Source organism: Melitaea cinxia, chromosome 1 (genome assembly GCF_905220565.1).
Source record: "Melitaea cinxia chromosome 1, ilMelCinx1.1, whole genome shotgun sequence".
NCBI lineage: Eukaryota > Metazoa > Arthropoda > Insecta > Lepidoptera > Nymphalidae > Melitaea > Melitaea cinxia.
This window is the reverse complement of record NC_059394.1, coordinates 4636031-4651164: the sequence shown is the minus strand read 5'-3', so window position 1 is coordinate 4651164 and position 15134 is coordinate 4636031. Positions and strand designations below refer to the sequence as shown.

The 15134-nt window shown below is 31.7% G+C and overlaps 1 protein-coding gene across 1 annotated transcript; it reads left to right on the top strand.

Annotated features, from left to right (window-relative positions):
* Positions 1-4484: 4484 nt before the first annotated feature.
* Positions 4485-6323, top strand: LOC123656123 (piggyBac transposable element-derived protein 3-like). The gene has a single exon (XM_045591862.1). The coding sequence runs from the start codon at positions 4485-4487 to the stop codon at positions 6321-6323; it is 1839 nt and encodes a 612-aa protein (XP_045447818.1).
* The last annotated feature ends 8811 nt before the right edge of the window (positions 6324-15134 follow it).

Here is a 15134-nt window from a genome sequence, read left to right as displayed (position 1 = left end):
TTATATTGAATCTTTTGAAATTATTAAAATAATTTGTATCCAATTTGTATTAACATTTTTGTTGTGTTAAAATATTAAACTAATTCTTACTAAGACAATATCTTATTATAAACCGTGCTATTATTGGAAACTTAATTTGAAATAATCCAAATATTTCCTAAATAAATAAACGTATTTTTTTTAGTATGTCGTATCCTATTCTTAGAACTAGTAAATTTATAACTCAAACCAAAAGCAACGTCGTCGAAACCTTATTACTTGCTGTGATTGAAGTCAAACCTAATTTAAGAGAAAAAAACGTAAGGACACGTTATCGAACTAAGTACGTCCGCAAATATTGCCTTAACGCACACTTTCCTTCGATATCAAACAAGTTTATACAAGACCAAAATACCACGACATATATAAGAGCGATCAAATACATATATCTTATGGAGTTCGATAACGAAGTACAGGATGAAGGAGGTCTAAATATAATAGTCGGTTTCAGGCGACAAGGGTGCATTCAGATTACCGGGGAGATCTACAAAGAAATGCAATTAAATGTAAAATAGGGGCTGTTTCACACGATTGTTGACATGGTGTGACGAATGGAGGGATAAGTACGTCTGTCAGTTGCAATTTCGTCGGCTCTTCCATTTATAGAAATAAATTAAAAGTTAAAAGAATTAAAATTAAATTATCCACATTTTCACGGAATAGAAAAATGTGAAGTAGTCAGAAAACCTACAATGATAAAGCATGTCTCGTGAAGTATTATTTGTGACTTTATGTGTCACACCGCATTGCTTCGCGCCGCGTCATTTCAGTTTACTAGTAGAGATGAACACATATTTTTATTTATTTAATGTTTTAATGTAATGTAAACAGTTTTTTATTTATTTAATGATACAATATCAATCAATTTCGAATAATACTAGTGATTTTTAAAAACATTTATTGTTTCAAAGAATTGGTCAACATAACAATCATTCATTTCGTATTTGATTTTTGACGTGACAACGTCTAATAAATTGACGAACGCCGGGTGCATGTACAAATAAAATAATTTTTAACAAAAAAAACCGACTTCAAACAGGAAACTAAAAAGTGAAAAATAAATTTACTTAGTACAAAGTAATTCGTATTTTGATTTAGTTAATCAGAAATTATTAAATAAATATTTTATAATTTTGATGTCTTTGAAGTCGGTTAAAAAAGGATGACTCATTGTCCCGTTACGCTCATTGTACGCTTGCGCCGCATCTATCTTATTTTATTCTCTCTTCCACTCCATTGGCCTATGCGTTCAAGGAGATGTTTTGTTATGTCATAACGTTGTAACGTTAAAGTATCGTCCGTAAACCAACTTTACAGGCAACCTTAAATATTAAATTATTAAGTATTTGTAGCCATAAAAGTCAAGTCGTTTAAATCTCCGATTTTAATGATTACTTAAAATCTAACGGATAAACTTGTAACCTTGATTTTAAGTTAAAAGTAAATGCACAACTGCATCGGGACCGATTTGCCAACTCATCCCATTCAAGATATTTAAACAAAGATATTTAATGCTAGAAATGTTAGCAAATTCAAAATTCTAACAAAAAACGTATTCTTGGCGTAATATTCTTAATTTACTAAATTAATGTATAATTACTAAACTTATATTAAAAAGTTAAACAATCTGTTTGTTTAAATATTTCATGATCCACTCGTCCAAATTAAGGAATTTTGAGTACCTACTTTAGAAAATTTATTAACGAACTAGGTTAAGTGTAGAGCGTAGGTTATAAAAAATCACATTTTTAACTTAAGAAATAAAATACTAATTAGAAAGCAGTGTTAAGTTTTTTCAAAACTTGAAATATTTATAGCTGCAATGACTATGTAGTTTTAGGTTTCTTTTTTCGTTATAATTTGGTCTGGACTAACAAAGATCAAATTTATCACATAAAATAAAGTTATATTTTGGACACTGTAAGCGTAGTAAAAAACACTGTCTTCGTGACTCCTACTTGAACACACATGACATTGACATTTTTTACTTACATTGTTTGCATGAGCGTTTGTATAAATGTAAGGTATAATACGTAATGCGAGCGTACTGGCTTGTGAAGGTCAAAATTTTTATCAATCGATGGCATCATCATTACAGCCTATACAGTCCACTGCTGGACATAGGCCTCCACAAGTTTACGTCAAAAATAACGTGAACTCATGTGTTTTGCCCATAGTCACCACGCTGGGCAGGCGGGTTGGTGACCGCAGTACTGGCTTTGTCGCACCAAAGACGCTGCTGCCCGTCTTCGGCCTGTGTATTTCAAAGCCAGCAGTTGGATGGCTATCCCGCCATCGGTCGGCTTCTTAATTTCCAAGATGGTTATGGAACCTTGTTATCCCTTAGTCGCCTCTTACGACACCCACGGGAAGAGAGGGGGTGGCTAAAAATATAACAAGCTAGGAAGTAAAAACTCTTCCAGTATCACTTACGTTGTTGTTAATATCGTATCACTCGCGATTACCTATTCATAAAACGTAAAGTTAAAACTCGAGGGAATCCAGTTAGCGGACCGACTAATCCAAAGAGATTTATGCATTTTAAATTACACCTGAACGTTTATTTTTTCTCTTACGTTCCGAGACGACAGCGACACGACTTTTTAAGATGGTAAACATTTTTGTCATGAAAACCTAAGCTAAAAACCTAGTGAACAATTTTGTTTACACGAGAATTTCTTTGTTCTATTAGTAAAAGAATAAAATAAAATAAAGTAATTATCAACATTATTTCATTTTTTTTTATCTTTCACGAATATATCTTCAAAGGTATATTAAAACTTAAAAGATTAGACAGACAACAGTGATTGAGTAGTATTTCCATAGAACATATTAGAAGAACGAAAGAAGTAAAGTTATAGTGATAGCCACATATTTTATTGGTATCAACACTATATGTTTTATCTTTTTTAAGTAAGACAAATTCCTTTATATACAGAATTATTATCTTCATTATTTAAATTTGAGTGTTTAGCCTTGTATGCAACACTCAGCCTTTTAATATCCTGCTTAGTTCTTAGGATCACTTAGAGCTTATCTCTCCTTGATAGGACTTAAACTCGCTATACGACTTACTATTTACTTTATATTTCTGAGTTTCTTTTTAAGATTATTTTATTTATTTAACAATTTATTATACGTACAAAACCATATACATAATATATTTGTCATGAAGACTCCCGTATAATGGGTGTGCTTATCCCTATATGAGATTTCTTCCAGCACACTCAAAAAGAAACTAAGATTAATAGACTTCGTCTCGAAGGTTTCATCATCTAACAATTATATCCCTCAATATAAGCACCTTCGTTTATTAATATTTAATAAAAATAAAAAAAAAACTATATAAGGTCAAACTAAAGCCCCATTGAAGTCGTTTTAGATTGATGACATGGAATGACAAAGGTTAAACGTTAAAGTATATATTTGTAGTAATTAATTACTGACTATGAATTATAGTATAAGTTGTAAGAAATACATTTGTACCTTTTGATACTTTGTTAAAATCAATCTGATACACACTTCAGATAGCAGTGTAATATTGTTGTCATTCTAGAACCGAAAATAGTTAAGAAATAAATCTATTATGCAAAACACACAGGCACAGCTATAATAGGGAATATAAATAACGAATTCTAAGGAAATATATGTAAGAATGCTAAAACATAAAAATAAAAAGTGTCTGTATTTGTATATCAAGTGCAGATGTGCTCTATTACCGTGAAGACGGTCAATGATTGATGATGTCTCTCCAAGAGCGATGCTGCGTCCGACTGACCTTCGACACCAACAATTCTATCATCCTGCATTAGTATATTGAAACTAATTTATTTTGTATACGAAAATTTGGTGGAAGAGTTTGGGTGGGTATTTTTCAATATTTTGTAAGTTTTAATAATGTATTAGTATAAGGATTATTTTAAAAAGTCTTTAATGAATATAACATATTTTTCTATATAGTAAGATAATAAAAATGCGTTGGCTTAATTTTGTATTTATTGTTAACCCTTTATATCACCTTGTGACATAACTGTAACAAACCAATTCATTGCTCATAAAATTTCAAATTGATACTTTATTCCATTTTAAGTCAATGTTTCACGACGGTAACAGACTGCTCGCTGAAATTGGTGCATTTGTGAGTTAATAGATGGCGTTACTTACATCAAATATTGTTCGAAAATTAGTAACCGCCAATTTGTGGAATTTGTTTGCGAATGACAGTTACAAAAATAAAAATAAAATATAATAACTAAGTGAAATACGAATCTGTATCGTGAATCTAGTAGGTAAGTCTATGGTTTTAACTATTTATCGTTAGTCACTTATAATATTTCGTAATTTGTGACAAAATCATAAAATTTTTGTTTGTAACATTTCTGTTACATTGCGTAATAATGCTCCCATAGTGCAGTATACTGACCGTTTCTTTATTATTTGACAGAATGGCTTCCAGAAGCTTAGGGGAAGATGAAATTACGCAGTACCTCTTTGATTATGAGGCTAGTGAGGATGGATTTGATGGTGACGATGACAGCGTTGCGGACCCATCTTTTATTCCCGATCTGGAGTCCCCCTTTGAAGAGGGACCTTTTGAAACGGTTGAAGGATCGAGTATCGACGGAATTATTGAGAACCTTGAGCACGATGTAAGTACTTCTCAACACCTAGACACCACGGAACCTTCTCTTAAGCCAGGACCGTCGGTACGTCGTCAAAGCAAGCCTAAACTGAATGTACGCTGGAAAAAGAAGAACCTGGAACTAAATGACCACCAGATCCATTTTACGGGCGATGAAACCTTGCCACCAGAGTTTTTAGACCTCAATAGTCCTATCCAGTTCTTTTTTAAACTTTTTCCCAAAGAATTGATTGAAGAAATTGCCAATCAAACTAATCTGTATATTGTTCAGAAAGATCCGAGTATGGCTTTTCGTGTTACTGAAACTGATATACAACAATTTATCGGACTTGTATATATTATGTCGTTAGTACATCTTCCAAGGGTAACAAAGCATTGGAGTGGTAATTTAGGAACACCCCTGGTACAAAATACAATGCCAGTTAATAAATTTGAAAAAATCAGGCGTTTCATACATTTCAATGATAATTCAAAAAATGTTCCTCGCGATCATCCTAACCACGATCGAATTTTTAAGATTAGACCGGTCGTAAAAAAATTAAATGATATCTGCCAAAATGTGCCATATGAAAAGTATCTTTGTATTGATGAGCAAATTTGCTCTACCAAAGCAAGACACAATTTGAAAAGATATAATCCTAAAAAGCCGAATAAATGGGGTTACAAAATCTATGTCCTAAGTGGTGTAAGTGGATTTGCATACAAATTTGAGCCGGAAACAGGAGCAGAAAATAAAGTTGAGTTTACTGAGCCTGATTTGGGTGCTGCATCAAATGTTGTTGTCAGACTTTCACGTGAAATACCTCGAAATAAAAATTACCGCTTATATTTCGACAATTATTTTACGTCTTTGTCACTCTTGGAATACCTGTCTAAACAAGGCATACTAAGTCTTGGTACCATCCGACGTAACCGAATACCAGACTGCAAACTGCCAACGGATAAAGAGATCTCAAAAAAAGAACGTGGCTACTCGGTGGAGTACGTTGGTAGCGTCGAAGGAACGGAGATATCCACAGTCGCCTGGAAAGACAATAAAGTTGTTACACTTGCATCAAGTTTTGTGGGTGAGCTACCCAAGTCACAAGTCACAAGGTACGACAAGGTGAATAAAAGATATATGACCATTGACTGCCCAAAGATAGTTGGGGAATATAATCGCCATATGGGCGGCGTCGATTTGATCGACAGCATAATGGGTCGATATAAAATAAAACTACGAAGCAAAAGATGGCAGGTCCGGATGTTTTACCATTTTTTAGATCTTGTCATGTCCAATGCTTGGCTGTTATATAAAAGAGTACACAAAATAAAGAACCCACAAGACAATCTGTTATCGTCAGCAGATTTTCGCGAAGAGATCGCTACGGTGCTCTGCAAAATTGGGACAAAAGCAGTTGCAACAAGGAGAAATATTGAACCTGAAATCCAGGCAAAAAAACGTAAGGGTCCAGCCCAATATGTCCCTCCAACAGCTGTGCGACAGGACCAAATTGGGCACTGGCCTGTATGGGCCGAAAAAAGGATTCGCTGCAAGTATCCGAACTGTGTTGGCGTATCACAAACCATTTGTGAAAAGTGTGGCGTAGCATTGTGCTACAATAAGCAGAATAACTGCTTTAAAGCATTTCATACGTCCTAGAGTTACTGTTCTTACATAATTATTACCTAGGACGTAGAGGAACATTATGAGTCAATGTAACATATCTGTCACATTCCCTATTTTTTAAGTTTTTTAGCTTTTATTAAAAAATAATTAAAAACTAAAAAATACGTGTCTTTTTATTTATTAAGACGTACTAAAAAATCGACAATCTAAATTAATATTTTTCATTGAGTTATAAAGGGTTAAAATAATTGTTGTATTTTCCGTTATTTCTTCTTAATATAATTTTTTTTCGAGGCTTCTTAATTTTTATTAAATTTTATATACGCACAGACAATTTAAATATGTTCAAAAATGTATGGTAAATTAAACACAATCCTAATTGAACATACGACGAAGAAAAGTAATAGTTTTGTAAGTCAATAAGACAGTCGAATGGGTTTATTATTATAAAAACCTGATAGCAATTGTTACTCATAGTAGGGAACATATAGCCAACCCACAGTGGAGCAGCGAGGATTAACTACCAATCCTTCTCCTAATTTTACTTACCTATATCAAAAAAAAAAAAAAAACTTAGTGATAACAGTTCTTCTTCTCTATATGAGGTGAGGCTTTTGCCCCACTTCACAGGCGTTGTAGCCTTACAGGTTGTTTAGTTTGTTCAGTTCAGACCTCATTCATTCCAACGTTCAGTACTTCCATCAATTGTAGAAAGTACATACAAATAATAACAAGGATTTTTTAAATAAGTATATCTAGTAGTAAAGAAACGATACAGGTTAAATTCGTGAGGAAAAGTCGCATGTTATCACTTGTGCCATAGAAAATGGACCAACTTTCTTCCTTCCCCAAAAATAGTGATTGATGTGTCGCAAGACTGATGTTGTATCCACTCGGCCTCCGACCGTAGCTATTCCGTCAGTACCTAAATTTATTATTTAATCTAGCCAAGCTTGTATATGATAATTTTTATCATCATTTATATCGATAAAGAGATTTACATGGTTCTATGTTATAAAAATTGTCATTATAATTATATTTCGGTTATAAAAATATAGAAAAAAGAAGTCTTTCACAATGTATGTATGTAGGAAAGTTATGCTCGTTTTTTTCTATATAATTTAAATTAACTATTGTTTTTTATATAACTTTCAGCTTCGTATATTATTATTGTTGTATACAATATACACTTTATAGAACATTATAAAAAAAATGATACAGACGAAATTAGAACACGAAAGACATTATTTTATGTTTATTGAAAACTGTTTATTAGGTTGAAAAATTAGGAAACGAATAAGAATGTTAAATGAACCAACAAAATAAAAACAGCAAGATATACATATTAAGCTCATTTGGAAGTCAACTTCAATATCATTATATCGTCCCTTTAAAAAAATAATTAGAAGAAGAAAAAACGAAGGTATATTTACACGGGGGAAGTGATTTCGCTTAGCGAAAAGGTGAGGGTACACAGATGTACCCCTTGTTCTGAGGGTGATATTACAGGGTGAAAAGGCTACAGAATAGTGGATAAGGATATAACGGACTTAAAAATATATAATTCGTTGTATAATATTTTTTTTATATGAATTACTTTTTCCAATTATACTAGCTAGTTACTATTACTAATAAAGTCATTATAAATAACTAAATTACTTCATGATTAATGAAATCTGTCAAATAATAGTATATAATAATCTCAAAACTGCGAGAGGTTGGTACTGTTTTTACAATAAATGTTTGTTGTGATAATAAACTATGAGTCGGGTTGTGCTGTTACACCATGTAACAGTTCTTATCTGTTTTGGATTTATTTCCGCAATTTCGGTACAGTGTATTTCTGTACTTGGTGCAGTTCATGTGTTACCCGTGTTAAAGTTTAAGATTACAACTCCGTTCACTATATAGTTATAATTTTCAACATACAAATTCATAAAACAGGCTTGTGAAAAGAAAAGTGTGTGTGTCAGCTCCGATGCACGACTGGAGTTTACTTCTTTAGATCAACTGTCTACATAGGCACAAAAAGGCTTACTAGTCTAAGAATAAAACTAATATCATATGAAATGGTAAATAAATGAATCAAATAGTGCCATCTAATGGCGTATATATAAGGTGGCGTTATTAGAAAACCCTACGGTGTTCCGATAGATGGCGTTACGAGAAACGTAACGAGGTCATCTAAATCGATTTTTAAGGAGTAAACTCCAAAAAACGACTAACAACAGAAATGAACAAACGGATAAACACTATTTCAGCTTTATACTGTTTTACGTATGAAAAATATTTTTCAAATTATAAAATAATAAATCCACATTAAAATAGTCGCCAGTTGGCCGGTAATGCGGCGAGAATGACAGTTTGATTCACTTAGCTCGCGTTACACAGTATAAACGCTATCATCCCGAGGGTCGTTTTGTAAACCGGGTAGAATTTTTTTCATCACCCTTCAGAGGTTCTGCATCGATTTTTTCATACTGCCTTATTGTAAAACCATATTGTATCTTAAATATCAATTAAATGAATCAAGCCAGAAGGAAATATTAGAAACTTTCTGTATAAACTAGAATAATTCATTTGTTTTACATCTTTAGTCGAGTCCAATACTATATTTTTTTAACAGTTGATATTTATAAAAAAGAGATACTGTTTTGCGATTTGATTTTTTTTTCACCTCATTTTAATTATTACATACAGTTTTATTAAATTTTAAAGTTACTTAAGCTTTTATTAAGTAAAACAAAACCGATAATCAATTTATAATAGTTAGAAATCGAATCATCTTAATCAAATCGTGTAACTAAGTTCATAAAATAATTATTTCATACTTATTAATAACTTTATAAAATAAAACTCCTATATATTGTTATAGAAAATATAGCTGATACTACACTAGATAATCGAAAAGACAGACTAAAACCAATAGCAAAGTTTTAACCTTACTTAATTATAAATATCCTCATTATGTGGATATTGAGGATATTTATAATTAAGTTAGTGTTGGATGGCTGGGATGGGGGCGTCACAATAGGTGGTCAGAAGGTAACGAACCTAAGATATGCTGACGACACGACGTTACTAGCTTTGGATGAAGAGGAGATGGCAGCTCTACTGAAGAAAATTGAAGTTGAAAGTGTCAAGCTCGGTCTTAAAATTAACCATACAGGCCAAGATTATGGATGTAGATTGAGCTGAAATTCTACTTCACTCGAATTCACTTAATACTTATGAAAAACTCAATGAGTTTGTCTATCTTGGGTCGTTAATAAATAATTTGGGTAGCTGCACTGAAGAAATTCGCCGACGTGCTGGAATTGCTAAAAGTTGCAATGACCAACTTAAACAAGATATGGAGGAATCGTGGTATCCATCGCAAAATTAAGTCCGTCTGGTCCGAGCTCTTGTGTTATCGATTTTCTTGTATGGCTCGGAAACTTGGTGCCTCAGAAGTCGTGATTGCAGCAAAATCAATGCAATGGAAATGTGGTGTTGGTGAAGACTACTTCGAATCCCTTGGACTGCCATGAGGACGAACGAGTCAATTTTACAAGAGCTCAACATCACCAAGCGACTCTCAACAATCTGCATGGCGTGGGCCCTATCCTTCTTCGGGCATTATGCGGTCTCCTAAGGATAGTCTCGAGAAACTTATAGTATTGAGTAGAGTTAAAGGAAAACGCGCCAAAGGGAGGACAACAGCAAGATGGTCTGATCAACAGTGGGAGGCAGCTTGCACTGTGCAATACATGCTGCTTACGATCGCCTTCAATGGAGACATATCATTCGTGGTCGCGATCTTCATCGTTGAGGGAACGAGGAAGAAGAAGAATTATAAATATAAATCATATAAAAATAAACAGATAAATACAACATATTTATAGTAAGTATATTCATAAAGTAACAAAAAAGTTGTGTTTATATTTTATAATTGTGCAAACGAATAAAAACCGACTTCAATTACATTAACAAGTGATACAACGTAAGTAGATGAAAAAAATTAACAAACGCACTAGGTCTGTACGATTATATCGAAATAATATAGAAAAGGAAAAAGAGAAAAGAATTCCTTATCACGGTACCACCCTAGAGATATTTCTTTCACAACGAAAAAAGAATTAGCAAAATCGGTTCATAAACGACGAAGTTATCCCCGAATATACATAAAAAAATATATATATACAGTTGAATTGAGTAACCTCCTCCTTTTTTGAATTCGGTTAAAAATACCCATTAGAAAGACTGTTTTCTCGTTAGCAAAAATAAAAGACAAGGCGAGAACAAACGAAGTTGTATGATTTCGAGCGTAACTGTCCCTTTGTCTTAATAAACAATTTCATGTTGGAACAATCACAAGCTTAGAAACAAAGGCTTGTTTTATGGACGCCTTTTTCACCAATTAAAAAGACTATTGAACAATAGGGTTGGCAATTTGGAATTCATTTTTAATTTGCAATTTTATTCTTAAAAACCTAACGTAATAACTTTTATATGTAGATTTCTGTATAACAATTTTTCATAATTATTATTTCCATGTGGTAAAATTATTCGCAAATTTTGATCATCAAATGGTTTCAAACAAAGTTGACTACATATTAATAGAGTTTTTAATTGGATTACTATTATAAAAAAATACCATATGAATGTCTTATAATTTGCCATAGTTATTAATTAAAATAATATTCCAACATAGTACAGTAAAAATATAAAATTTGACAGATACAAAAGTAAATTTATTAATTAAAATATTTATTTATTTATTTATTTACACATAATATTATTGTAAACATCAGACATAATATTATGTAAACATCAACAGATCTTAATAATCTAATGCGCTTACAAAATTTCTTTTATATCAAACTTTGGTCTCAATATATCGATTGACCGCTCTGCGAAACACAGCAGGCGTTGAAAAAAAAAGTAGAGTTGGACCCCACGCCACTACACCATTAAGCAGAGTCAGTGCTCGAATTAACTGTGACTCTCGCATCAATCTCGAACTGTATCCTATCATCGCAAACAGTGTATGCCGCTGAACGTGATTATACTTTGGTACGCTCAGAGGTATCAAACTATCAAACTGGGTTAGAAATTTTACCAGTTATTAAATGACAAAAATACATAGGTAAGAAAACATCTCTCTTTACTTCAAGAGAATCATACCCTAGTATTCCCTGTAAAAATAAAGAGAGGTACGCAAGTACGGTAGCGGTAGAGGATACGCAAGGATAGCCAACAAAATACCCATATTTCTTAAAGTAAAGCCATCTTAAAAATTTATTTTGGAGTTTATATATATATATATATATATATATATATATATATATATATATATAACAATCAAGGTTTATAAGCTGTTATACCCAATTAGGTAATGACAGTAAAAAAATATTGTGAAATCCCATTTCAATCTAGTAGCTAAACAACTAGGTTTTAATACAATGAAGATTAGCAAGTCAATAAAATTTTTACTATTTTTTAAATAATTTTAACGGCGAAAAATTATTAATCATAAAAAAGATTTTAGTCAGCCCTGTAAATTTGCAACTTGTCTATAGTTAGAGCAGCAACAGTAGTCTAGAGAGTCGCGCCACACGCGGTTTCGCAATTTCGTCTGAACAGTCCGCGCTGTCCGCAGGCGATGGCTAACACTATTGCGTGTCATGTTGAGATTTCTAACGTTTACAATTGAATCAGTTTTTCTAGAGTACGTTAACCTATTATTAAAACAATAATATGACATTTTTTTTGTTTGGCATCCTAACATTAAAAACGAGTAATATAGTCGGGAAACAGAAAATCAGCTGCCATAAAATATCTCTGTAAGTAAACAATTTTCACCATATGTGTAAAAATACTTTCGATTTAAATATTGGGCTGACGGCTTATCACCTTAATATGTTATATCGTACATCTTCAATAGCTTTTTCAATCATTTTAATCGAAAAATATTTACGTTTAAAAAGGTTAATTCGTTTCTTGTTTTGTTATTGTTAATACAATTATCTGTTTGTAAAATTTATGGAATTGGAAGCTTAAATAACAATTACAATTAATTGCATTAGTCACACGTAATACGAACCGCAGTCAGGCCGTCCGCAAGCACGGATCGTTGAAATCCGTCAGCCGTGAAATCCTTTGGCTTAAAACGTTTAAGCGCTCAACGCCTCATCACACTGGTGGTCGCTTAGCCTTTATTTGTAGCACCTTTTTTACCGGATTCATTTTAAATCTATTGCATTGCTATTTTCTCATTATTTAAATTTCCTTTAACTCTCACTTAAAGAAGTAAAGAATTATGTAATTTTCTGTATAAAAATTACTACCGTAAAAAATATATAATTGTCTATATTATATTTTAATTTCAATTTAAACATTATTGGTTTGCATTTTTCCCAGTTAGCCTTTAGGCCAATAAATCGCTAAAAATATATACAGAATATATAGAAGTACTTACATGAATATGAGAAAAATATTATTAATGAGATATTTTGTAAAATAGTCTACGAAGTAAGACTCAATAAAATAATAAAAATATTTAATTGCAATAAAATAATAAAAATATTTAATTGCGCACTCATAATTCCTAACAATTATATACAGAAAGTCTTAAAAAAATGTAAGAGTAAATAAAATATTGAGTGTAAGTATCTTCTACGAAATCATATCTATAAATCGTTTTCATAAAGTAATGCTATTTGTAGGATGTACACTCGTCAACAATGAAATATGTGCACTTAAGATCTAACGATCTTACGTTTATGTATTAACGTATTTTAAATAGATTTATGTTTACAGAGTACTAAGAATTTTAAATATTATTTTGCATTAGAAATTCTGTACACATATATACACATAAATTATATAAACTAAAACCGGACCAAGTGACCCTTATATAATTCAATTCCATATGATATTCATATTTAACATTACATTTTTGTACACATATAGGTAAAAACCACTCAAAACATGCGTATTCTGTAAGTAGTACTAGTCAGTTTTAAAATTAAATATATAATTTTCATAAAACAGCAACGACTTTGTCAGATAGATTTCTATAAAAATTTACAGTTTTTAACTATTATGGTGTCAATAAGTTGACTGGACTAAACAATACTACAACAAACAGATATAGGTAGATGTACATTTGTGTCTTAGTAAAGGGGTCTCTTGTCACCTTTCAATTCCTTAGGATTATTAAAAACTACAAGGCAAGCAAAAACGCAAAGATAATCTACAATAATAGCGTCAACAAAAAATTATAAGTTATATATTTCTAAAGTACCAATTCAAGATTATCTACCTTCCGTTACTTAGGTATACAGTATAAGGGTATGCACATCTTGTTATTTGCTCGGAAATTGAAAGAATGTTCCTTAGATTAGCATTATATAAGTATTCGAGGCTTGAGAGTAGACACGGGAAACTCTTTAAGTAATTAAAGTGTTCAGAAATTCAAGACTTCAGCAACTTATACAGCAGGCATTACGGGCACTTAGTGAATTTATCTTAGAAAATTTAAGCGTTCCCGTCTTATGTGTTTAGTTTGGTGTTATATTTTAAAAGTTTCATAAAGTATTTAATATAAATAAACAGCTTAAACTCATATTTAAGGTAGACGGTATTTATACCGTAACTCTTTTCTTAATTGCTTATACAGTCACGTAGGACAATTCCCTCATTCCCCGAGGGATGTGTTGTTCACCTTAATTTAAAAACTGTTAAGTTAAAATACAATTTTACGGAATACTTCAATAATATTATCAAATACGAAATAATTATTATCATATTATTAAAATGTAATTATGTTAATTAGATTAAAATTCTACATACAATATACAAGGGCGCTGAAGCTTTGTTATTTTACTTAAATGTCAGCATTTTTAACTGTTACTATTCATACGTTGATAACATATTTAGTGAGGAAGACTTTATGCAAGACAAACAACAAGCTTTAGGTCAATGAGATTAGCATTCTATATTTTTGTGTAAACATAAAGATATGCAGACATTTAATGAAGATATTTCAGAGGCTATGAAACGTATCTCAAACAATGTCAGGGTCAGTAAACCGCATTTCCGCAGGGCTGACACCCGACAGATGCAACGCACCCTATCAAGTCTGCGGTCATCATACATATACAAATTTGTGATTTACGACGCAATCTAGGAACAAGAAGCATTGATGCATCCATAAAATTATGTTGAATGGCAGCTCCACCGTTAACGAAGTTAAATAGTAATACAAGCTAGTATGATAATGTTATTATTATAAATTATTTCAATTTATTAATAATTTGATTCGCCCACTGAATTAGCCTGTAATATAACATAGCTGGGAATATGATTTGTTCTCACAATTGTTAAATATTAAGAAGAGATACTACCTTATCTACCAAAAAATATACTAATATATACAAATATACTAGTAATATACGAGTTTGTTTAAAATGTAACAACTATTACACATAACAACAGTTATGTGCCACTAATACGTCAATATGGTATCATATTAATGTTATAAAATATATCTTATCGTTTGGTCTACTAGCTAAAATTAAGCAAATTTCAATTACGGCGCCATCGTCGCGCGGTCGATTGTTCTATAACGGTATTACGTAAGCCATCAATTGTTCGTTTGACAATTGAATAATGCAACACTTTAAAAATACGTCAAAAGTGATACATTACATATTTACTACAGTTAAATTTCTCAAAAGAGTCAGGTAGTATTTTTATTTTTGGTTGCTGTCATCTGATCGGCCTTGATATAGTCAGTCATATCAAATATAATTAAATGAACGAAATATTGCTATCAAAATATATGCATTATTATCATAA